Here is a 24103-nt window from a genome sequence, read left to right as displayed (position 1 = left end):
TCTGCCTGTGGGCCACTTCACTCCTCTTCTACTTACCCTTTCAGCTGAACCTCCTGGCCAAGGGGTGGCTAGCTCATTCCAGCAGTCCTCTCTCCCCACTAGCCACACAAGCGACAAGGCTCCTGGAAGCACAGCCTCCCAAAACATGATGTTTTCTCAGCTGCCAAATCGTCTCTTGTGAGTTGGCTTCCTTCATCCATGGAATCTATTCTACTGAAACAGTTTTCCCAGGCTCCCAATTACCTTTTCTCTTTAAATTTTTATTTTCTTAATTACTAAAGAAATATATACTACACCAAATTCAAACAATACAGAAATGTGTTAAGTAAAAAGTGAGAGAGGGGTGGCCAAATGGCTCAATAGATTAGAGCGTGAATTCTGAACAGGGTTGCTGGTTCGATTCCCATGTGGGCCAGTGAGCTGTGCCCTCCACAACTAGATTGAAGACAACCAGCTGCCGCTGAGCTTCCAGAGGGGTGGCTGGATGGCTCAGTTGGTTAGAGCGTGGGCTCTCAACAGCAAGGTTGCCAGAGGGCTGCGCCTCCTGCAACTAAAGATTGAAAACGGCAACTGGACATGGAGCTGAGCTGCGCCCTCCACAACTAGATTGAAGGACAATGACTTGGAGCTGATGGGTCCTGGAGAAACACACTGTCCCCCAATATTCCCCAATAAAAAAAATTGTATTAAAAAAAGTGAGAGTGCCCCCTTCTCCTAATCACTCAGGAGTAAGGACTATTTGGTGTACAGTTGACCTTTGAACAACATTGGAGGTTAGGGATGCCAACCCTCCCCACACACAGCTGATAATTCACATATAACTTTTGACCACCCCAAAATTCAGTCATCCCTCGGTATCCATGGGAGATTGGTTCGAGGACCTCCACACAGATACCAAAATCCACAGATGCTCAAGTCCCTTATGTAAAATGGTGTAGAACAATGCATATAGTCAGCCCCCGCATTCGTGGATTCCCAATCACAGACAGAAAATACCATTTTCAATCTGCAGTTGGTTAAATCCATTGATGCAAAACCCAGGATATGGAGGGCTGACTGTATAGTTACTGAAAAAAATCTGCATGTAAGTGGACACACACACACAGTTCAAACCTGTGGTGTTCAAGGGTCAACTGTATATTCTTCTAGACTTTTACAATGTGCTCATAAACATGCACATATAAAAGACTTTGTTTTCTTACAATAGGTTTCTATCATACATGTTGTTCTGCAACTTTTTTTTTAATTTTAACAATATATTGTGAACATCTTTCGAAGTGAATACAAAGATCAGCCTCCTTTGTAAAGGCTGTATGATACGAAGGTCAGACAATTAACATTAGCGAACTCATCCTAGAAAAAGTGCTACATACCTCATTGCTGAGTATCACTACAATCACCTTTGAAATACTCCCTGTGGGAAGCTATGCACCGATGCCAGTGCCTAGTCCACCCTTCGAAGCAATTTTGGAACTCTTTTTCTGGAATGGCCATCAGAGCTGTCGTCGTATGACGCTTGATGTCCTGAATGTCATCAAAATACCTTCCTTTCAATATTTCCTTGATTTGGGGTATAAAAAGTCATTGGGGGCCAGATCAGGTGAGTAGGGAGGGTGTTCCAATACCCTGAGTGACTGCATCACTCAGTCTTTCTTTTCTGCCCCCAAAAGTAGACATATCACAGAATACTTTTCTTCTCTCTTTCCTAGCTTGCATGACGTTCTCATCTCCTCCACTTTCTTCTCTAAATGGCTGCTTCCTAAATCAACATACATCTCAATTACCTGCTGGACATTCTAGCCTCAATGTCTCAAACATCTGAAACTCAACAAATCCCAAAATGAACTCTAGCCTCAGTTTCCTTGTCTGAAAAAACAAAGGGACTGGACTAGACTCAATTTGTTTTTAAAGATTAGGAGTCTAGTATGTACTAGATAATGTAGGGGATCGAAACATTAACAGAAACACAGACCTTGCATTCGAGGAACATGCAATCCAACGAGTGGAGAAGATACATAAATAATTACATAATGCAAGGCAGAATAAAATGCTAAAACAGACAAGAGTACCTAAATTTGGCATGGAGGCTTGAAGAAAGCTTCAGAAGAGGAAGAGTTTGGGCTCAGCCTTGAATGATGACTAGTATGTCAACAGAAAGAGAAAAGAAAGACTATTTCTGGCTGAGGGTGCAGCATGAACAAAAATATAAACTCAGAGAAGCAGGTAAATACATGGTACATATATGGAAGAATGTACTAGAGGACAAGGCTGGAAAGAAAGGTTAAGACCAAGATCATATGACCCGACATGTGTTTTATTTGTATCATTCCAGCAGCAGTATAAAGAATGGACAGAACATGAAGACAACTAGAGAATGGAAGCTCAGTCAGGAGGCTGGTGTAGTAAGCCAGATGATGATGATGATGATGATGATGATGATGATGATGATGATGATGATGAACAACCAGATGAATTAGGACAGAGGAATCAAAAAAGAAAGGGAAGAAACAGATGGAAGACATAATGAATGAGAGAATCAAGAGGACTCAGACTGTGATGATGGGAAAGGGGGAAATAGAAATGCATCAAGGTTTTAAGGGATTTAACCTGAGTCACCAGACAGACTGCAGTGTCATTAACTAAGATAAGAGCCCTGAGGGAAGAGTACCATTGTTTTTCATTTCAAATCCTCCAATCACTTTATTTGCAATGCATGCCTTTCAAGGCTTTCGAGCACCCTTGAGTACACTGGGAGGGAAAAAGCATAATCTGCTTTGCTTGATGGCCTCAGCATTTATGTAACATATAAACCAACCATTCTTCCTTTTTTTCTGGATAGCCAAAAAAATACCCATGAATATCTAGTCCTAGAAACAATGGGTTAATAAACCTTTGAATGGGCATGCTCTCAAGACAATTCTTCCCACTTAGATAGCACTCACTATTCCCATGCCTTATTTCACCTGATGCTCATGTTACCCTATGAGTCAGGAAGGGCAAAGATCAACCCTATCTTACAGATGATAACAGCCATAACTCATATTTACTAAGTACTTGCTACGCACCAGACACTGCTCTAAATACTTCACATGTAGCCATCATTTAATTCTCACAAGAACCGTACAAATTAGATACTAGCCCCAAATTACAGAGAAGAAAACAGGCCTAGAGATGTCAATTAACTTGCCCAAGGCCATGTCGCTATAAAGCAGCAGAGCTTGGATTTGAACCTGGCCAGTCTGGCTCCAGAGCCTACACTCTTAACTACCACACTATGTGTCTTATTATATAAGAAGATTGAGGCACACAGAAGCTCCTGACTAGCCAAAACTACTAGGTTCTGTCAACCAGTCCGTGATGAAACCTATAACCGAGGCCCAGGTCTGGCTGACACTTAATCCAGCACTTTCTATTATTCTTCACTATTTACCAAGATGCACTGATCTCTTCCCCCCTGGGCTGGCAGATTATGTTGACTTTTTCCCTCTTTCGCCTTTGTCACCTCTGCTAGAAAGTTTCTGGGTTCTGATATTGGTCCCTTGCCCTGGAGCCTCATACAACTGTTCACTAGGATCAGACACAGGCCTTGATTTGGAGGAATGTCTGTGTCTGATCCTAGTGAACAGTTGTATGGGGCTCGTGACATCAGTTATAGCCCCAGCTGAATGGGCCCCATTTCCAAACAACCATTACCCCCTGGCAAAACACGCTGGCTCTCCACACAGGCTCACTGAGCACACATGCCTCCCTGCACTACCTGCCCAAGGCAAGCAGCCAGCCACGGGGGAGCTGGGGCCAGGCTCTTCTATGGAAGAGAGGAAGAAAGGGCAGAAAAACATCGAAAAGCAGTTGCTATAACAGTCAGTTAGAGAGGAGGCCTGCAGCCATGAGATCCTCATGTTCAAGGCTGCAATAGAGAATGATGGTCAAAACACACAAGATTCCTGTTTCTCTACTAGTTGGCAAGAACAAAAGTCCAGGTCCTTCTATGCTGGAATTGTTAGGGGTAGAAGGAGACCACGTGTGGTATTATAGAAAGACAGTGAACAGGGAGTCTGGAGACCCAGTTCAGCTTCTATTTAGCTGTGTGACTTTGGGCAAGTTACTTTTTCTCTCTGGGTCTCAGTTTGCTCATATGGAAAAACGAGGGAGAAATAGATGATCTCTGAGGTTTCTTTCAGCTCTGACTTGGTATCACTCTACCATTTCAATAACCTAAGATATTGCTAAAATACTTTATCCAATATCTATAGTCAACCAAAGGTGAAATCGGCTAGAACCAAGGGAAAGAAGAATTAGATAAAACAAAAATGACCTTTGTGGAGGTCTGCAAATGAGGTAATATACAGGCAGTATACTAAGAACAGTGCCTGGAGCATAATAAGTGCTCAAAAATGTTACAAGTATTTTTATCACTCCTCCTCCTAACTTTTCAGAAAGTCTACAAATATAACCAAAAATCATAGCGAACTCTTCCTCCTAAATTTGAATATTTTGTGCCCACCTGACCCTGTTTCACATTTAGTGTCTAAAAGGTCCAGAGCGGACCCTAAATGAGCAGCAGCACCAACTGTCCTTAATGTCAATGAACAGTTATGACTGGATAGCAAGAACCCAACCCCAAAAGAAGGTAACAAGCAGACAAGCAAACAGGATTAATCCCTCAGTTCACTGCAAACTGACCATGGAAAAGGGGAATAAAAAAAACAGGTGCGGACCACAGTGTACTTTGCACATTGTTTTTCAGGTCAAACCCAAGCAGGGAGTAAGAAATTTGGGAAGATGATCCTAGCTTGGTTTCCACATGTGTCCATCTGAGCAAACACAGTACTGGCTGTGAGGTGTAGCCAAACACCACACAACCAGTCAGGAGTCCCTGTGTCGTGGCGGGCTTCACATTCTTTTCCACAAATCTAATGCAGCCTTGGCCTAAAGGTCACACCTGACCTCCTGTGCCCAAGACAGCACCCCAAGAGCCCTGTCCAGGGAGGACAGTCACAGGGCAGGAGGTCAACCTGTTCTCCTCACTCACTGGTCATAAACCCCACAAATAAATATGGAAACTTGACCTTGGCTCAGTGCTAGCTTGCAGGACTATTCTGAGAAGAGCTGAACTGGACAGTCCAGTGAGCTGCTGTGCAGCGAAATGGAAATCCAAAGGTAAAGGAAGCCCCTTTCCTCAGGGTACCGTGATATTCCTCTTGGAACTTGGAGCCCCAGAAAACAGGGAGAAATGCCCACGTAAAGCAGCAGTGGCAGCAGCTCAAGGGGCTGGATGAAAAAGTGCTGAAGGTAAGGCATTTATACACATGACCCTCAGCCACATTCCTGCAGGATGCAGAGAATAAAGTGCAGGGACAGGTGTGTACACGCTCAAGTGCCTAGAACTTAAAAAAGGAAACTTAACAAATGCAAACCAACTGACAAGGAACAAGTGGTGATATGAAGAGGACCCTTTGTTACAGTCCCCCCTAAGTCTTGGAATGACTGACCTTCCACAGCTAATTTCTACAGGTTGTTGTTTCTTTCAATTGCTGCTTGTTGTAGAAATGCCCTTCTAGCCAGCACCTACCAGGGAACCAGGATAATTACAGAAAACATGAGCTTAGTCTTCCCTTTGCTCTCAACTTCCAGTCGGAGGAACAGCCTATTTACTCACAATGACTGGGAAAATGCATGGAGGCCTTCCAATGGCCTTGGTGGCGTGGGATACACCCACCCCAAGGATGTGAAGTCACATGACCAAGGCCTCAGCCCTAGAAGGCTACACATAAAGGGAGCCTTCCTCTACTGACTGGGGCTTAGGACCCAGAACAAAGTCAGCTCTGAAAGAGAATACGAAAGCAAGAGAGGTTTACCATAACCTGGAGGTATAGGAAGAATCATCTATTTTTTTTTCCTGTCCATTTGTGGATATGTAAGGCGACGCACAATGAAAATGTACTCCCCCAAGCAACACATTTTCCACCACACTGTGGTTCTCCTTCAGCAAAGATAACTGGTATACTTTAAACCCGTCTTTCTTCTAGGAGCTCTGGAAGCAGCCCTTTCTCCTCCAATAATTAGCGAACCCTAGTAACAGTGGAACTTGAGAAAGTTGCACTCCCCTCAATCAAAAGAAATATGTATAATGAATAAGTAAAACATAAATCCACGCACCTGTCTCTGCTCACCCACCCCAAACCACTCCTTTCATACATCTGGCATGTACTCACTGGTTTCCTAGGCTACCAATCTAAAGATAGCTTGCACCATGGAGCCTGCCCATTGATAAAGAGCAGCAATAATTAAGTCAAGAGTTCTCTGGAAAGCCAAGCTGAGAGCCACCTTCCAAGTTCTTCAGAATGGGCGATTTAAGGTACCTTTCAAGTTACCCACAAAACTGTCCTAAGGCCACAAGCAGCCCCAGAGATTACATGGATGCCAGCTTTGTGGACCCAGTATTTTTGCCTACTGCATGAAACAAAGATGTCAGGGAAGCTTTTCTTGAGTGAGCTTCTTAAGGCTGCCTTCCTGTATCTCATCCCTATTATCTTATCCCAACATCAGGCACCCAAGCTCGCAGCAGCAGCCACTGCCACCATCATGATAAGGCTCATCATCACTGTCATCACCATCGTCACAGCTAAAAGTTATTAAATGTTCTTATCTGGTGTGCCAGTGCTGCCTTGACATACATGGTAGTAATACTCCTACAATGAAAAACTGCTACCATTTCTTGAGTGCTCACCGTGAGCCAGACCTTCTGCTGCATGCTTGACAAACTGTGCCATTTAATCCTCACAACAGCCCTATTAAGTAGGTACTGTTATTATTCCCATTTTAAAGATGACTGAAACAGGTTCAGAGCTGTTAAGTAACATGCCTAAGGTCACAGAGCGATAAAGCTCAAATACAAACCTAGAAGACATGGTCCAAAAGCTCAATCACTAAGCTGAACTTCAATTAGGAAAAGAGGCATTTCTACTGCCCTACTTAGTCAGGTTTCCTGATGTGTCCCAATCCAACCCAAGAGGGTCCCAGCAAGAATCTGGCAGGTCAATGCCAATGGGGAAGCCTATCTAGCCCTTCCGTGTACATACTAGCAACTCGGAGCTGATTAGTCTAGGAAGAGAATCAAGACTCTAAAAGTCTCTCATCACTTCCATTTTCCCTCAACCTGATTTCTGAAGAAAGCCCCTCATATCCAGCAGCCTCTGCTAATGCTCTGCCTAGAACATCTAATAAGTGTTTACCCAGGGCTCCCGGAGCCATACTTAAGGGCCTTCATGTACAGTCCAGCTCTGCACCTTATTTAATCAGCACCTGAATGAAATGTCTTTTGCTAGCAACAGCCAGAACACAGTCAGCCAGAGTCTTTCTGCAAACACAGCTGGTGGACTGGCAAAGGCGATTCAATTCACAAGAAAAATGCACTCCGAGTTTATGCCACTGCTGATGTGTAATGGAGACAGAGACCGAAGGCATCAGGTTGGAACTAGAATGGGCTCATGCTTCTTTTCTCTTCTGGATAAGCTAGCTTCTCCCTCCTCAACCTAACTAAACACCTGCCCACAGGGCATAGCTTGAACTATTTCTGCCTAACAGGCCAATCTCCTCTAACGTCCTGGTTCCTACCATCCATTCGCTTCCCTCAGAAACACCTGGCCCAGGACAAGACTCATCCCAACCTTCTACCCTCTGGCATTTCCTCCAGCAGCTACTGGAAAGGAACCACAGCCAACCAAAAGATTCCCCAAACCCTCCCCTTCAGGAACTCAGGTTGGCAACAGGTCCAAGTCCCTTGATACACCATGCACTGCCAGATATGCAAGCCATGCCCTGTTTAGCTGGCAGAGGGCTGAGTAAGCCCAGAAGAGGAGGAGTCCTCTCCAAGCCTTCGGATTTAACCGCTGCACCCAAGCACCTTGGAGGCAGACTTACCCTGGGGGTCAGCAAGTAGAGTAGCAAGACACTGATAACCCCAGTTCTCTGGGTAGGGTGGGGAAGAGACCAAAAACTTGACAAGGAACATGGGAAAGGTCACTGGTCAGAATCAGTGGGAAACACCCCACCAACTGGAGATCAAGTTAGGGTAAGAAGGCCTTTTAAAAAACTCATCCTCTCTCCCACGCCCAGTTGAGTCTGTGAGCCATGCACACTTTAGTATGAACCTCTTAAATGGAACTGTTTTCTTCCTAGTTCACTTGTGGATATCACCTCCTCTGATGGAATGGGCATTTTAAATTATAGAAGGGATTGTTTTGAAGCTTGGAGTACTCTGGATGGAGGCAAGCTTGGATGGGTAGGTGGGGGGAGAGTCTTGGAAATGGGGAAGAAGGAATAGGAAAAAGAAAGGACAGGCTCACATTTCGTCACTTATGCAGTGGACCTTAGTGGGGGCAGCCACCATCCCATGAGCCATTAAAATCACCTTCTGGTCGCAGGTGTGATGCCTGCTCTCATTTTCTATATTTAATGCCTGCTCACTCTCATCAATGTTCTGTGTGTCTGTCCTTGACAGTGTGGGCCCTCCTTGAGACAACACAGAGACCACTATCTCACAAGCCCCTTATCAAGGATTCACCGGCAACTGCAGTTGTCTTATCAACAGTCCAGAAATGACAGGACATTCCTACAGTTTAACTTGGTTTGCAAAGGAAAAAAATAAGAAGAAATCTGCCCCTGACAATAATATGCAAATGACTCCAAGTTACAGCAGAGACGTTTTCCTGTGAAAGAGGAAGTGACTCTGTGCCTTTGCATATATCAATTCCTATGCCTCGAATTCCCATTCTTCCTGCAACATAAAGTACAATGAACTCCTACTCATTCATTTACACATGTTCATGGAACACGTACTATAAGTCAGACCCTGTTAGATGCACTAGAATAGAAAGTAAGACAAGCAAGGGTCCCTGCTCTCATGGAACTGATGTGTCTCCTTCATGAGCCAGCTGAAATGTCACCTCCTCTAGGAAGCTTTCCTTAATCACACTAGGGAAAAAAGACACTGTCTTTCTGCTTTGTTCAAATCTGTTAGTGTACATATCATGTTGCAATTTCGTTGACCTCTTTTCTTTCCTGTTTCATCTAAACTGTGAGCAACCTGAGGGCAAAGAATGTTTCTTATTTATCTTTGTCTCTCCAGTGCTCCCCCCCACACACACACATACACACAATGTTCGACACATAATAACAGCATTGGATAAATGTTTGCTGAATGGATATAATGAATAAATTCTAGAGCATTTAAAACAAGAGTCCTACAAACAAAGTTAGCATGCAATAACTATGTGTCAATATTTCCTCTTGTTAGTTCCTGAAGATGTTAGAGGCTGGAAGGAAGGGGAGCATGTAGAAGGACTGGAAGGTGATGAAGGAGGCCTGGCTGAAATAATCCACTGACATAACACCCAGTCACCGAACAAGCCACCGGAACTGTAAAGCCACCTCACAATAACTTGAGGCCCTCAACCTCTAATTTCAGCCACATTATTTAACACCTACATAAACACCGAGGTGCTGCCAGAAGACTAAATGCCCTGCCCATAGGGCAGTCATGCCAGACAGGATGAGCATCTGAACCAACTTCCCACCTAAAACTTTAGCCACTAGATAATGTCTCTCAAAGTGGGGTCTAAGGCACGCTGGCATCAGAATTACTCATAAATACTTGTCATAAATTACTCAGAGCTTGTCATAAATGCAGATCCCAATCCTTGCCTTATACCTGCTCAGGCTCTGTGTAGAGAGCCAGGCATCTGCACTATTAACAAGCTTCCAAGGGTATCTTTTACAAAGAAAGTTTGAGAATCACTGTTCTCCACCCCCCATAGTCTCTTCATGTCTACTCAGCCAGTTTCTGGCAGAAGAGGTGCACCTGAGACAAGATACTCTCAATTTAACAAAAAAAAAAAAATACATGTGTTAATGAACTCAAGGTGGGGGGCTTTCACAATGTATACGTCTATCAAATCATAATGTTGTAGCCTTTAAATATCTCACAACTACCTTTGTCAATTAGAGCTAAATAAAACTGAAAAAATAAAGTAAAAATAAAAAATACGAAAAACTAGGAGAAGCTGAGAAACTTGGTACTTCTTGCAGAGAGTATTTCAGTGAGGCATGATGGTAATGAGCTACCCACTGAAATACACTGACAGGGAGAAAGATGGAAAGTGAGTCACTAGCTAATAACTTTTTTGGGGAAAAAATGTATATGCTATTAAAAAAGGGAAAAAAGAAAGGAGGCCTGTCCAGAAGTCTACCAAGGGATTCAGACCAAGATCCAACAGCATAATTTCCTCACTGGGATGAAAGGGAGCAAATACTTTGGGCAGAGAACGGGCTGCAGTCCTAATAACCAGCTCTTTGTGATGGAAATTTAAAAAAGATGTGTGCGCTGGAGCTGAAATTGCTTCTCTCTTCTGGTTATTTCAAAAACAAACAGGAGACTCTCCTAATGGGCAGAAGAGACATAGGAACCGTGCCCCCTGAGACCTCAAGGGAACACAGGGCCACCAAAGGGGAAAAAAAAAGGGAACAAAAAAGTCATTTCTGTCAGTCTGTTGGCATTATCCAGGCACACATTAAACAATAAATGTGCATGCATGGTACTGTATTAAGCTCAGCAGGGAACTACAAAGAAAAAAAATACTATCCCTTTCTTCAAAAATAAAAAAGGTATTCCTGCTAATGGTGGAGACTGAACAAACATGAAAAAACAAGCGACCCAGTCAAACACTTACAGAATTACCTACAGGTATACAAAGGTGTACTTTAAAGGGTCAAATAGTCTGAGGAATGTTCAGAAGGTTGGGAACGGAGGACAAAGGTGTTACTAGAATGACTGGAATAACTGGAGTCAGGTCAAGGTCACCTGGAAAGTTTTACAGAGGAGTTCCTACAGAGGGAAGGAACACATGACAAATCCCACGAAGACAATGACGAAGGTAGTAGTACATTTATGGCAAAGGGACAAAAATCCGGGGAACCTGTGGATCACCCTGAGTAGGAACCAGCAATATACTGATACTTAAAAGCAAACCCCATGCTGGATTGTACTAACAGGTGGATGGAGAAAAAGCTGGCCAGTGCATCTTTTCTCTCTGCTGGGTGTGGACTCGGCCTCTGGTAAGAATCACAGTGTCCAGTTTTATAGGCTGTCCATTAGAAGGGTATGCAGGCATGGGCAAGGATCCAGAGAAAAGCAACAGAAATGATTAGAGGAATGGATTCTAGTGACTATGAAGAAAGGTGAAAATGAATCGAGGTTTGTCAGTTTCTGAGTCTGAAGTAAAAATTTGTCATCTGCCAGCTTTGATCAGCTCTGCCCAGCTTCTCTGTTTAAGTGACCACATAGTTACTCAGAGGATTAAAATGCTTTTTTTTCATGTGGCCCATTTCATGGAGAGGCTGGAGATGGGAAAATGTGAAATAATTTGCCCAGGTTCCCTAGCAAGCCACGAGCTAAATTAGCATCATAATTTTAATTCCCAGGGCTGTCTGTGGGTTGTTTAATCCACCAATCCATACCACTTCTCCTTATAATGGACACCCCCAAAAGACTGTAACAACAAAAGATGGAAAATTTCTCTGCAAATTTCCTTGGGGTGAAAAATAAAACAAAGTAAAAAGGAATGTCATGCCTTACTGCTGAGGCCCATATAAACATCATCATTCCCCTGCGACCCCTAGACTGATGACACAGGAACATTGTCAATCTGATAAGCTGTCAGCAGATGGTTGGATCCCTCACTACCCATTACCCATCGATGTTAATTCCAAGCAGGAGCTGTTATCAGTGCTGCAGACAACAGATGGAGATGAGGAGGTGTGGTTGGTCTGAAGTCAAGGAGCAGGAGGACAAAAAGCCTAGTTCTTAAATCCATCAGATTTTTTCTAAAACAAATCCATCACAGATCAAATGGAACACACTGGTGTATATTCAGTTAGTTCCAAAAGCTGTCACAAAAAGCTCAGGACTGTTTTTAATATATGCCATTGTACACTTTCAGCAAGTAAAATCAAACAGTGAACCAAAAGCAGATAAGCCATATTTGGTGGAAATCAGACTTCCAAGTATATTGTAAAGAAGGCAGAAAATCAAAGAGCAAATGGCAACTCTAAAAAAAGAATGGGACTCACTCAGCATTACTGGCTAAAAACCAGTGGCTTGGGGCTCTGGGGACGATAACGTTAATTATGTTATTTGCCAAATGTCCAACCTGGATCCAGCCTGCCTTATGTGTATAGAGCAACAAGGGTTAAATGGCATATGTTGTGCCTCACTAAGTTCAGTGCCCAGTCAGGAGATGTTGACACAGACACATACAAAACCATCAGGATTGGACAATTAGACAAGACACTCAAAATGGGATCTTTTTGTCAAGTTTCTAAGACAGAGACAATATAATTACATGCAAGGGAGATAAAAGGCCACTATTTTTTTTCTTAAATGTGTGTTCTTTTTTTTTTTTTTTTAGTTTCAGGTGTACAAAACAACATAGTGATTACACATTTATATACCTCACAAAATGACCACCCCAATAAGTCTATTACCCATCTGACACTGTACATAGCTAGCTATTACAGTATTATTGACTATATTCCCTATGCTGTACTTTATATCCCATGAATATTACTTTATAGTTGACATTCAATATTATTTTATATTAGTTTCAGGTGTACAGTGTAATGATTAGATATTTATATAATTTAAGAAGTGATTCCCCTGTTAAGTCTAGGACCCATCTGACACTATACAGTAGTACCTCGGTTTTCCAACGTCTCTGTTGACGAACATTTTGGTTTATGAACGCTGTAAACCTGGAAGTAAATACTTCAGTTTTCGAACATGACTGAGAAGTCGAACATGTCCCACGGCTTCCGCTGAGTGCAAGATCCTGAGGCCTAGTTGTTGGCTGTTTTCAAACATTTCAGAACTCATGGATTATGTTCGAAAACCGAGGTACCACTGTATATAGTTTTTACAATATTATTGACTATATGCCCTATGCTGTACTTTACATCCCCATGACTATTTTGTAACTGCCTATTTGTACTTCTTAATCCCTTCACCTTTCTCACCCAGCTCCTCCCACCCCCTACTCCCACCTTCTGGCAACCATTAGTTTGTTCTCTGTATCTACGAGTCTGTTTCTCTTTGGGGTTTTTTGTTTGTTTGTTTATTTTGTTCTTTAGATCCCACATATAAGTGAGATCCTATAGTATTTGTCTGTCTCTGTCTGACTTATTTCACTTAAGCGTAATCCCCTCTAGGTCCATCCATGTTGTCACACATGGTAATAATTTCATTCTTTTTTATGGCCAAGTAATATTCCATTGTATATATGTACCACTTCTTTATCCAATCATCCATTGATGGGCATTTCAGTTGAGACCACCAAACTTTACAGATATAATCAGTCAAATTACCTGGCATTTTAACCCTTCTGCTGAGAAACTGTATATTTGAGGACTTAAATAGCTAGGAGAATCTCTTCTTGCTGAAGCCCCAGTTCCCACTGTGGCAGCTTACTTCTTAAGCCACCTCTGCCACTAACTCAGCTGGGTGATTTTGGGTAAACAGCATAATCAGTCAGTAAATTCATTTCCTGTCACCCACATCTGCCCCCAATAATATGCACAAGGGGACTAGCCATGCATGAAAAAATACTTATTGGTGTAATTGATAAACACCACTGATATTCAGCAAGGAGTTTAATGATGGTGTGCTCGTCTTGGTGCTTACTGATCCCGCGAACCCTCAAGCATCTCCGGCTTGAGCTTAGATGTGAGATGGTGCTGCTTCAATCATACAAACCTCTACTAGTCCACAGCCCCAGGGCCTTTGAGAAATCAGACAAGACCAAAAAGAAACCTGACAGCAGGAATCTTAATTAAGAACAGAACTCAAACGCAAGAAATGCTCTTCCTTCTGCTTCTAAAGCTGGCGGCACAGCTATGATGAGGGTCTGTGTAACAAGGTCTTGGGAATAAATACTTTACAGACTGAAAAATGGAAGATGGGGAGACTACCCAATTTCCCTCGGACTCTTCTGTTTCTTGACCTAAAGCAATACTGTCCTTGTTACAGACAAACTTACACTGACTCTGAGGAACAAGGCCTTTCTATAAAGCCAAAATTGAGTCATCCTGTTGTGAGACACACATCAGAAATGTTTCTGCTAAGCTATCCATTTCATTTTAGCTAATGTCTCCCTTCCCTTATTAGAACCTCTGAACTCCATACACTTTACTGCCATAATACAGCCTAATTCAGCTAATTCACTTGCCAAAGCATTTATTTGTATTCAACCTCTCCCTTTTGGAATACACACTATCAGTCACAGGGAACATTTATTTTATCATCTCCTTCTCCAGACCCAAGCTAATTTATCACAACCCTAAATAAGATAATGTATGTAAAAGTGCCTTATAATAAATAGTAAAGTGCTAGATAAATGCAAAGTATTATTAACCATACTTACTATCATTAGTCATTGCTGTAATCAAGTCAGAAAACTGTTTCCAACCATCTGTTGTGAATTTTTTTTCAAGGACTCACATCAACTTTTTAAAATCCATTATGTTCCTGCATCCCAGGAAGAGCCATAGGTAGGAATGGAATGTTGGATTCATCAAAAGCTAGGTCCCCCAGTAGTCTAGACACAAAGCAGTAACTTAGCAGTAAAGGGTAAAGGAGTCTAATCTTGGGTGGGCTCAAGAATTCCTCAGCATGACTCTGTTCAGAGTTTGTGCCAAGCACAGGACAATAGAAAATGCACAGGTGACAGGGATCAGTCCATACTTCCCCAATATCCACCTCTCTCCAGCAGCCGGCCATAAGTGCCATCATTATCTACATATGTCCCCAAGGGTGACCTAGTCAGGTTGACTTTACTGGGGAGACAGAAGGAGCAAAAGATGAACAAGAATGAAAAGATGAACAAAGCCATCTGACTTTGGCAGAGACAAAACTAGTTTCCTTTTTCCACCTGGGGAGGCCAAAAGCATTTCTAGAATAGCTCTCTGTTGTATCCCAGCCACTGCTTATAGATAAAAGTACAACAGAACATAGACTGTCAAGAGCTAGGAATGAAACTCTGCCTTGTTTTGCAGATGGGCAAACTAAGGCCCAGGAAGAGTACTTTCCCCAAAGTTACACAACTAATTAATGCCAGAACTGAGTCTCCAGAGTCTTCTAAAAGCCTCTAAAAACCTTTCCACTGAAAACCATGGTGCAGCCAGGTTTGGCATCATCACACCAGCAGCAGCCCCAGTCAGGCTGAATTTAGTCCTTTGTTGACCTTCTAGATCTGTGGTTGCTAGAGGCCTCAAGACCCCTTTGTGGAAGAGGCACCCTCTGACCCTCACCACCTGCCATCCAAAAAAAGCACTCCTGTCCCAAGAGCCTCACGCAGTAACGGCTGAGATGTGCTGTTTCCTCTCATTAACAAAAAGCCCATTCATAGAAAAGAAAGAAAGAGGACTGGCTCAAATTTATACAGAAGGTCTAGCTGGGAGAGCCCTGGGCTTCCTGTGAATGGCATCACTTCCCAAGAAGCTCTCCCTTAAAAAAAAAATGCTGCCCCCTCCAGCCCTGCTCCATGCTGAGAGCCACTCAATCAATAACAGCCTCTCTATTCCAAAGTTATCCACACTTCCTTGCCACATCTGAAAAATGGAAAGAGCCTGAGGCCCTTCCCATTTTACAGACTGAGAAACTGAGGCCAGGAACCTACAATCAAGAGTTCCTAGAACACAGAGCTGGCTAACATATGAGCCACAAGTAGGCAGCACCATGCTGATCAGCCTCACCCTCCCCAGAGACTGCCCTGCCATTCCACTGACAGCCTGCAACCCCAAAGAGGCTGGGTTAGCTTTTCAACCCCAACGCTAATTCATCTTTTGACTGCAGGCAAACGATCATCCGATCATCCTGGGCCACAGCTATGCCTGTAAAATGGAGATAATAATCTTAACCCCCTGCCCTACACAGGGCTATCACAAGTCTCCTGAGAATAACCTTCCACAAATACAAAAGCAATAAAGATGCTAATGACAGGTTTCAAAATTGTCCTGAATAAAACACACCAGGTTTTCCACAGACTGAAATTTTAAAAAAATTGTTTCCCCTTTCTCCTCTTCCTCCTCCTCCACGATTTTAGTTTTCAAACATCTCTCCATACATTCTGGGTACAGAAAGACAGTCTCACTATTGGTCCTCACCCAAATTATTTTTATGTATCTGGCAATTTTCCTTTTCAATCCCATTTTTTTCTTAGTACTACTAATGGGAGGTAAAGAAATCAGCTCTCTGAGTGTCCCTGGGCCATGACCACAGGAGATAGAATAAGAGTGATAAGATAGAGAGGTTTGCAAAAAAATAAATACCCTCTCACCATGGATAGAGAGCACCAGCCCCAAGTAAATGAGACAGCCTGGGGCCTGTTTCAGGGTCCTAGTACACTGAGCTTGGTGCTGCTCCAACACTCAGAATTCAAAGGCAGACCTCACCCTAAGAACATAAAGTCCCAAATGAAAGAATAATTAAGAGAAACCCATAAAAGTATCTCCCCAGAGTACTACAGTGGAGACAAGGGATCTTATGTGACCACCTCCAGGAAAGTGTCACCAGGCCTCTGTGAAATTAACTGTCGCAGAGGGCATGGGGACTGGACCAGCATGGTCCCCAGGTATGACTCAGATAGGGCACCTGGACAGGGCTTGACTTCCTGCTTGTGAAGGGCCAGAGCAGGGCTGGGAGGGGAGGGGCAACCAGCCTGAGTGTCAGTCTTTCCTAGGGCTCAGGCACTATGTTCCTCCCCTCCACTGTGAGGCTGATGCATTGTGCAAAGCTGAAAGAAAGCCAAATCTGAGATTTGCACAAAAATAGCCATTGGTTGGAAAATCATTTTTTAGGGTCCCACTTCCCACAGGGATGAGGTGCTCTATACTGCCAAGTGTCCTGAGCACACAAAGGACTTATCACTGAGGCTGCCCAGGAAAAAGTCAACAGACTCACATGCATCATGGTGACCAGGTGACAGGGGTTGAGCAGGTAGATGACGGTCTTGGTGGCGAACTTAAAGCCCACCTCCACCCCGAAGGTCAGGCACAGGGCTACTAAGAGCAGATTCTTGCTCAGGCTCTCCTTGCCTTCCTTTGGCCGCTGGGTCACCTGCTCTGGCTGGCAGCCATGGCCACCCCTACCGTCCTCCTTCGTCTGCCTCAGGATGTGTCGCAGGGCCACCAGGATCTCCAACAGGGCCAGGGTCAGGACCACCACACTTTCCAGCAGCCGCTGCTGCCAAGAGAGGAAGGCAGCACAGTCGGGGCCCCCATTGCCTGCAAAGCTGGGGTCCACGCCCCCATAGAGCCAATCCAGGAGACTTCGGTAGCTATACCGGGACATGTTGCAAAGTGGTTCCCCTCGACCACTGTGCAGGAAGCAAGAGCGAGATGGAACACAAGCCCAGAGGGTTGCCCAGGTGGTGGGACATGTACGGAGGGCACACCCCTGCAGCCCCCTCCGGACACCGGGGCACCAAGAGCAGGGAAAGGGAAGCTACACGCGAGGCCCGGGGTAAAGTGCTGGCTCTAATTTGTCCCCACGGCTGTCTGGGGAGCCCCCCGCGCTTCTCCAGTGGCCACCAACGAGGCAGGGTTGAAACGAGCCGTTGGCCAATCTAAAAGGAAGGAGAGGAAAAAAAAAAAAGGTCTCAAAGAGGCAATTGCATCGGGAATTACGAAGCAGGGAGGGGTAACTAGCGAGGGAAGAAAAGGGGAACCGGGGCCGTGGCGAAGCAAGCAGGGGTCAGGGGAAGCCGGAGGCCGGGAGGGTCAGGCCCTAGGGGACCCGGCACTGCCGCAGGAGCGAAACGGGGCGCAACGGGGGTGACAGCGAGGGGACACGCGGAAACCAAGAGAGGAGCCAGCGGGGCCGGGCAGGCAGGGAGGGCGACGGGGATGGCAGGGACGCCGGACTCCTCGTCTCACGCACTCGCCACAGGGAATCGCTTACTCCTGCAACCGCGAGGGCCGCCTCTGCCCGCAGCTAGCAACTTCGCCGCCGACCAGCCCCTCCGGCCAATTTAGAGCCGTCCGGGTCCAGCCGCCCGCCCCCGGATTACACCCCGAGGCCGCATCTCCACCCCCGGATCCGGGCGCCCTCCCTCCGGGCAGCACCTCCCCCAACCCGCGGCCCGCCCGGGACCGCCCCCCCCCCGCCCCGGGCAGCGGCGGGAGGAAGCCGGCAGGGAGAGAGGGAGGGAACGAAAGAGGGAGAGAGGGCGGGAGGCCGGGCGGGCCAGGGGCTGGGCTGCAGCCGGCCCCCTCCCTCCGTCCTGGCGCCGCATCTTCCCGCGCCTCCCGCCCGGACCCGGGGACCAGCTGCCGCGCCCCTCGGGGCTCCACTCACCAGCAGCTCGGCCCACGGCCCGGATTTGGGCGACCGCTCGGCTCCCGCGCTCCCCGCGCCCGGGCGCTCAGCTCCCCCGGCGGCCGCAGCCGCCGCCACCGCGCACGGCTCCTCCTCCCGGTCTTCCTCCCCCTGCAGCGGTTGGCGCTCGCTTCCTCCTTCTTCCCCCTCCTTCTCTCCACCCCCTCACCGCCTCCGCCTCCTCCCGTCCGGCTCAGCCTCGCGACCCCCCAAGCCCGGACTGGACTCCTTCCCTCTTCGGGCCCCTCTCCCCGCCAGCCGCCCCCAGTCACACCTCATACCCTGCCTCTTTTTGGCTCTCCCTCCCCTCTCCTTTCTCCGGGCTCAATCTCCGCCTCCTTCCCCCCCCCTCCCTGGCCTGCCTCGTATTCTGCGCTCTTGGAGCCTGCACGCGGGCACATCCACCTTCCTTCCGCATCATGTACTGAAGGCGCCCCCTCTGTGAAACCTTTTGACTGACTCCACCTCCGGGACATTTCTTTGTACACCGGGGACCTAGTGGGTACTTAGCCGGCGCTCACTAAGTTCTCGGGGGCCGAAGTCTAGTGCTGAGCAACTGGGCAAGCTTTGCTTTGGGGTGTTGGCTATGTCTGGCCTTCTCCTCGCGCCTCTTCCTTTCTGCCCTGGATCTGTAGACTCACATAGGACCAGGACGGCAGCTTCTCTCACCTTTCTAGCCACAGCCCCACTGCTCACTTCAGTGCCTAGGACGGAGGCTTCTTCTAGTCCTTCTTTCCCCTGCTCCTCCGAGCCCTCCTGCTGCAGTCTGGTATTTTCCTCGCTTTACCCAGGCCGCACTGCCCACCCCTGCCATTTCCTCTCCAGGCCCTCCTTTTCCCCTTTCTCCTACCCTGCCCTTAATCGGAGACTAGCCAGAGGAAAGGAAGCTTCCCTGACCTCTTTCTCTCCTCCCTCTCTGCAAGGGAGCAGCTGCTTCTCAACCTGCACTTGGCCAAGAGTCCTGCCACTGGAAGGCCAGCCAGGACAATGTGGGTGTGGAGGGGTCCAATAATTGGATAAGGGCAGCTGATTGAAACAGAGTTCCCATTTCCATGCTGCTTTCTACCCATAGACTAGTTCGCTTTTCCTGGGACAAGGAGAAAGGAAAAGGACCTTCTTAAACTTTACCTCATGTTGCTTTAATATTTATTGAATACTCACAATGACTTAGGAGAATATCCAGAAAAACAGTTAGGCACCTTGCCTAGGAAACACTTTCGGGTGTTGGCTGCAAGCCAGACTCAAAATATAAAATACAATCTACTGTATTATCAGGCCATTGTCCTCCCATCCTTTCCAAGTCTGATTTTCCCGACAAATTATAGCCTCAGGGCCAAGTAGCCTTATCTAATTCCAAGCTTTTGTACAACATCAACCGTAGGCCTGATGTTCTTCAAATGCTAATTAATAAAGAACCACAGACAAGAATTGATTCAAAGGCTCACTCATTCATTCTCCTATGGTGTTTTGTTAAATCCTCTGCAACTAACTAGAAACATTAAGGATAAATCTGTGAAGCTCCTGTAGGTCAGCATCTACAGACCTCAAGTTCCTATCTTCAAGGAAGTAAGAATAAGTTGTGAGAAATAAAATAAATGAAGCCACTTTGACATGGAATCGGAGCTTCCATACCAGAGGAAAGCAGACAACTTGACTATGGGACTGAAAATTAAAGACATTCTTCAGGATTAGCATCATTATGTTAGCTTACGTGCACCTTTAGAAATTCCTTCCTTCTATCCCTGTAATGCTTCCCCCTCCCTTTCTCATAAATACCCCTCGCCTTTGCTTCCTAATCAGAACACTGGGTCTCTGCCTGAATCAGTGCTTCCTGAATAGATATTCTCTTGGAACTCAAATAAATGCTTGTTGCCTCTCACTTTGGCCATTTATTTTAGGTTAACAGAGGTTAAAGCAACACAATAAATGGCTTCTTTATTCTCTCCAATTTCCATGCCAGACTTCAGTTGGGAATTTGGCCTAGAGAGTCCTTGTGTTTGCAAAATGACCATCTTTAATGACTGTAGCAGGGCCAGTTTCCTCACCTGAGACACAAATTCCTGTTTTTCACAGGTAGAATAGCCAAGTGTTTTTAGGACCTGATTTCTAATTCCATTTATGTCTTTTACTTGCTGTGTCACCTTGGGCAATTTACTCAACCTCTCTGTGCCTTGATTTCCATCTATTAATTGAAGAGTTATTAATTATCTATTGTCCAATTCCTAGGATTATGCATATTTAAGTAAGCTGAATTACGTACAACATTATGCAGCATAAGTACATAGAAAGTGCTCAGTAAATGCTACCCATTATTTTTACCCAGTTCAGCATCCATGCATGTATGTGCACACATATCTCAAATTCAGTGCCCTCCCCCACATTTGCATAAACATCCCTGCCCATCCTTCAAAGCCCAAGTGAAATCCCACTTTCCCCAACCCCACCCACAGCTCCCAGAGCTCTCTCCCTCCTCTGAACTTCTACAGCAGTTATTGACTGCACTACTCATTTTATTCTGAATCACATACTGCCTTCCGTTGTTCTCTCATTGTTGGTCCTGTCTCCCACACTCAGATCTTTGACGGCAGGAGATGGGTCTTAATCTTTTCTAAACCCTTCACAGCACCTAGCAAAGTAGCAAAGATAGTAGGCACTAGACAAACACTAGGAGACTGTTGTCCCTGTATTGTTCAAACAATAATTGAACTGAAATGGTGTGTCAAATTTTAGAAACTCAAAATGCTTCACACAAATGTCCTGATCATTTTCTTGCTGGGACACAGACCAGAGGCTTCTTGTCTCCAGACAGTAACAAGAGCAAATGAGCTTTGCTTTTTTAAGTAGAGCCTTGCAGGGCACAGTGGAAAGGGAACCCAGGATCCAGACGCCATTCGATGAGAATTTGGGGGACATCATCTCTCTGTGCTTCAGTGTACTCAGATAAAGTGAGGGGGTTGGACTAGAATGGTTTCTAAGATACCTGCCAGCTCTAATATTTGATTCTAGGAACTCAGCCTTCTCGCCTTTTCATCCAAGTCATGTTTGAATTTTAAAGCAGACAGCTGCTGTACCTGGCTGGCTTGGTGATAAGCCACTTCTCTGCCTGTTGAGACAATACCTTAATTTTTTTGTCCAAAGTACCTTCCTAGCTATGAGCTGAGCTGACCTTCTTTGGACTGCAAAAGGCTCAGAAATTATTATCACAGACAAACTGAGGCTCAGAGAGGTGCAGTGACTTGCCTAAGATCATACAAGTTAGTGACAGAGTAAGGACTAGAATTTGGGGTTGAACAGCATGGGCCAGAATGGCTTGGCCATTCAACCTTTTCTCCTCCTGCATTTTATATTCTCCTGTCCCTCTACCCACAATCTAACCTGAAAGTCAAATGCTTGCACGATCTCCCACAAGCAAAAAAACAATGCATAATCCCGATAGTATATCAAGCGTTATCAGTAAAAATAAACTGCATGTGTATGGAGGAGAATGAAGACAGAAGCCTTTGTCTTGATCTGTCTACTTACTGCTTCTTTTTCTGCCTCAGCCATTCAACACCAGCATGCCTTCCACAAATATTTACTGAGCCTCTATTGTGGGCATACGAATACTCATATTCTAGACATGTGGGCAATCTCTGCCTTCAAGGAGTTTTAAATCCAGCTAGGGAGACAGGACTCACAAACAAGGAAGGTTGCATAACAATACTTGAGGGAGGTATAAATATAAGCCTAGCCAATAAGAGCTGCTGCCACAAGAGCAAATCTTGCATGTATCAAGAGAGCTGCACAGGAAAGGAGGGTAAGAAAAATTCAGGGCTAGTTCAAGACTATGCAAAACTCATCTCTGGGGAAAAAGGTCAGCATGGCAGTGAAGGGGGCAGAATTTCTTATCCCAAAATATGCCTCTTTGACATAGGATTATTTTATGCTGATTATTTTTAAGAAACAGCAGACACAGGAGAAGCTCTAAAAACCAAGTAGAAGTTACCTTTTTGTAAGAAACATTTACATTTATCAGGGAAATCTCCTTCTGTATGGATGTCTCCCTCTCTGCACCAAGAAGAGAAGGATGACTAAAACTCTAGAAACCCTTATCAATGGAGAAGGTAGGGACTTAAATCCACACTACTACCTCGCATAACTGCCACCCCCCCACCACACACACACATCTTCTCTTGCCTTTAGCTGGAGATGGCTTGGGTTGTTTCAGGGAGTTAGTTTTCCTGGATCTCTCCCATGTATACAGGAGGTATATATTTGTTGTTTTTTTGTTTTTTGGGTTTTTTTTTTTTTTTTTAATTGGGGAAGGGGAATAGGACTTTATTGAGGAACAGTGTGTACTTTCAGGACTTTTTTCCAAGTCAAGTTGTTGTCCTTTCTGTCTTAGTTCTGGAGGGCGCAGCTCAGCTCCAGGTGCAGTTGCCGTTGTTAGTTGCAGGGGGCGCAGCCCACCATCCCTTGCGGGACTCAAGGAGTTGAACCGGCAACCTTGTGGTTGAGAGCCCACTGGCCCATGTGGGAATCCAACTGGCAGCCTTCGGAGTTAGGAGCACGGAGCTCCAACCGCCTGAGCCACCAGGCCCTGGCCCAGGAGGTATATATGTTATTAAACTTCTGTTTGGTTTTCTCCTGTTAATCTTTTATTACAGGGGAATTCAGGCAAGCATCTGAAAAGGTAGAGAGAAAATTATTTTTCTTCCCCTACAGCAGTTACTCCTAGGGGATGTTACTGCTAGGGAAGGCGAAGGAAGAAACCTTCTGCAGTGTTGGCAATGTATCGTATCTTGATATGGGTGGTGTTACATGGATATACACATATGGAAACGTTCATAGAGCTGCACACTTTAGAGTTTTACACTTTACATACATCAGTTATACCTCAATTTATTAAAAATTTCAGAGAAGAGAGAAAATACCTGAAGCTGGAATTGCCAGTGTTCAATAAAAAAACTTTGATGGCAGAAAGGCTTTATGAAAAAAAGGGTTTATTGAACAAAATGCTAGCCAGAAAAGGATCAGGCCCTGGGACATGCAGTCTAAACCACCAGCAGCAGAGCTAGGTGGAAAAGACAAACATGACTCTCATCGTGGACTTGACAAACTCCTTTATACCTCAAGTTTGAGGAAGAAAGATGTAAGCTGTTTCAAAAGAATTTACATTGGTACAGATAAGAGAAGCGGGAAAAGGTGGAGGGGGAGCAGTTCTAGGAAAGGTGCACAATCCATAAGGAAGGAAATACTTCCTACTTTTGATGGGCAACAGTCCTGGAAGTTCATGCATAAGCAGTACGCTGTGGATTCTAGTGGTCGCTACAAAAGTTCATTCAAAACTCCAACATACATTTAGGAATAGGTGCAGTCTTTTGTCAGTTGGCCCACAGTTATTAACTGGTTAATTATTCTTGTCTCTTTCTCTCACTCTCCAGCATACTGTAATTTAATTTAGGACATCGCTGAATTTTTCTCTTGGCATCAGGAACATCTTCATGGAGGAAGAGGTGGTGTTTGTTTTGAGATGTGAATGAATCTAGTCCAGTGGTTGTCAGCAATAACTATACTTTAGAATCAACTCGGTAGTTTCTTGAAAATACTGATTCTTGGGGTTCACCCCCACACCAACACAATCAGAAGCTCTTTAAGTAGGGCCTTAATATTTTTTAAAAAACCAATATTGAGAAC

General features: G+C 45.1%; 1 protein-coding gene across 15 annotated transcripts in view; it reads right to left on the bottom strand.

Annotated features, from left to right (window-relative positions):
- TMEM164 (transmembrane protein 164) overlaps positions 1 to 18547 on the bottom strand; it is a 201627-nt gene extending 183080 nt beyond the window's left edge. For 6 of the 15 annotated variants that reach the window (XM_074323800.2, XM_074323802.2, XM_074323801.2 and 3 more), the window contains exons 1-2: positions 18407 to 18539; positions 17012 to 17675 (exon numbers count right to left, since the gene is read on the bottom strand). In XM_074323800.2, the coding sequence (XP_074179901.1) occupies positions 17012 to 17401 (390 nt within the window). In that variant the 5' untranslated portion in view covers positions 17402 to 17675; positions 18407 to 18539. Of the gene's footprint in view, positions 1 to 17011; positions 17676 to 17989; positions 18162 to 18406 lie in introns of those variants that run through there. The other 9 variants (XM_074323804.2, XM_088794794.1, XM_088794795.1 and 6 more) reach the window with 8 other exon arrangements.
- Between the last annotated feature and the right edge of the window lie 5556 nt (positions 18548 to 24103).

This window comes from Rhinolophus sinicus, chromosome 18, assembly GCF_057876585.1.
Source record: "Rhinolophus sinicus isolate RSI-liver-muscle chromosome 18, RSI-T2T, whole genome shotgun sequence".
Classification (NCBI taxonomy): Eukaryota; Metazoa; Chordata; class Mammalia; order Chiroptera; family Rhinolophidae; genus Rhinolophus; species Rhinolophus sinicus.
This window is presented reverse-complemented; position numbering and strand designations above follow the sequence as displayed.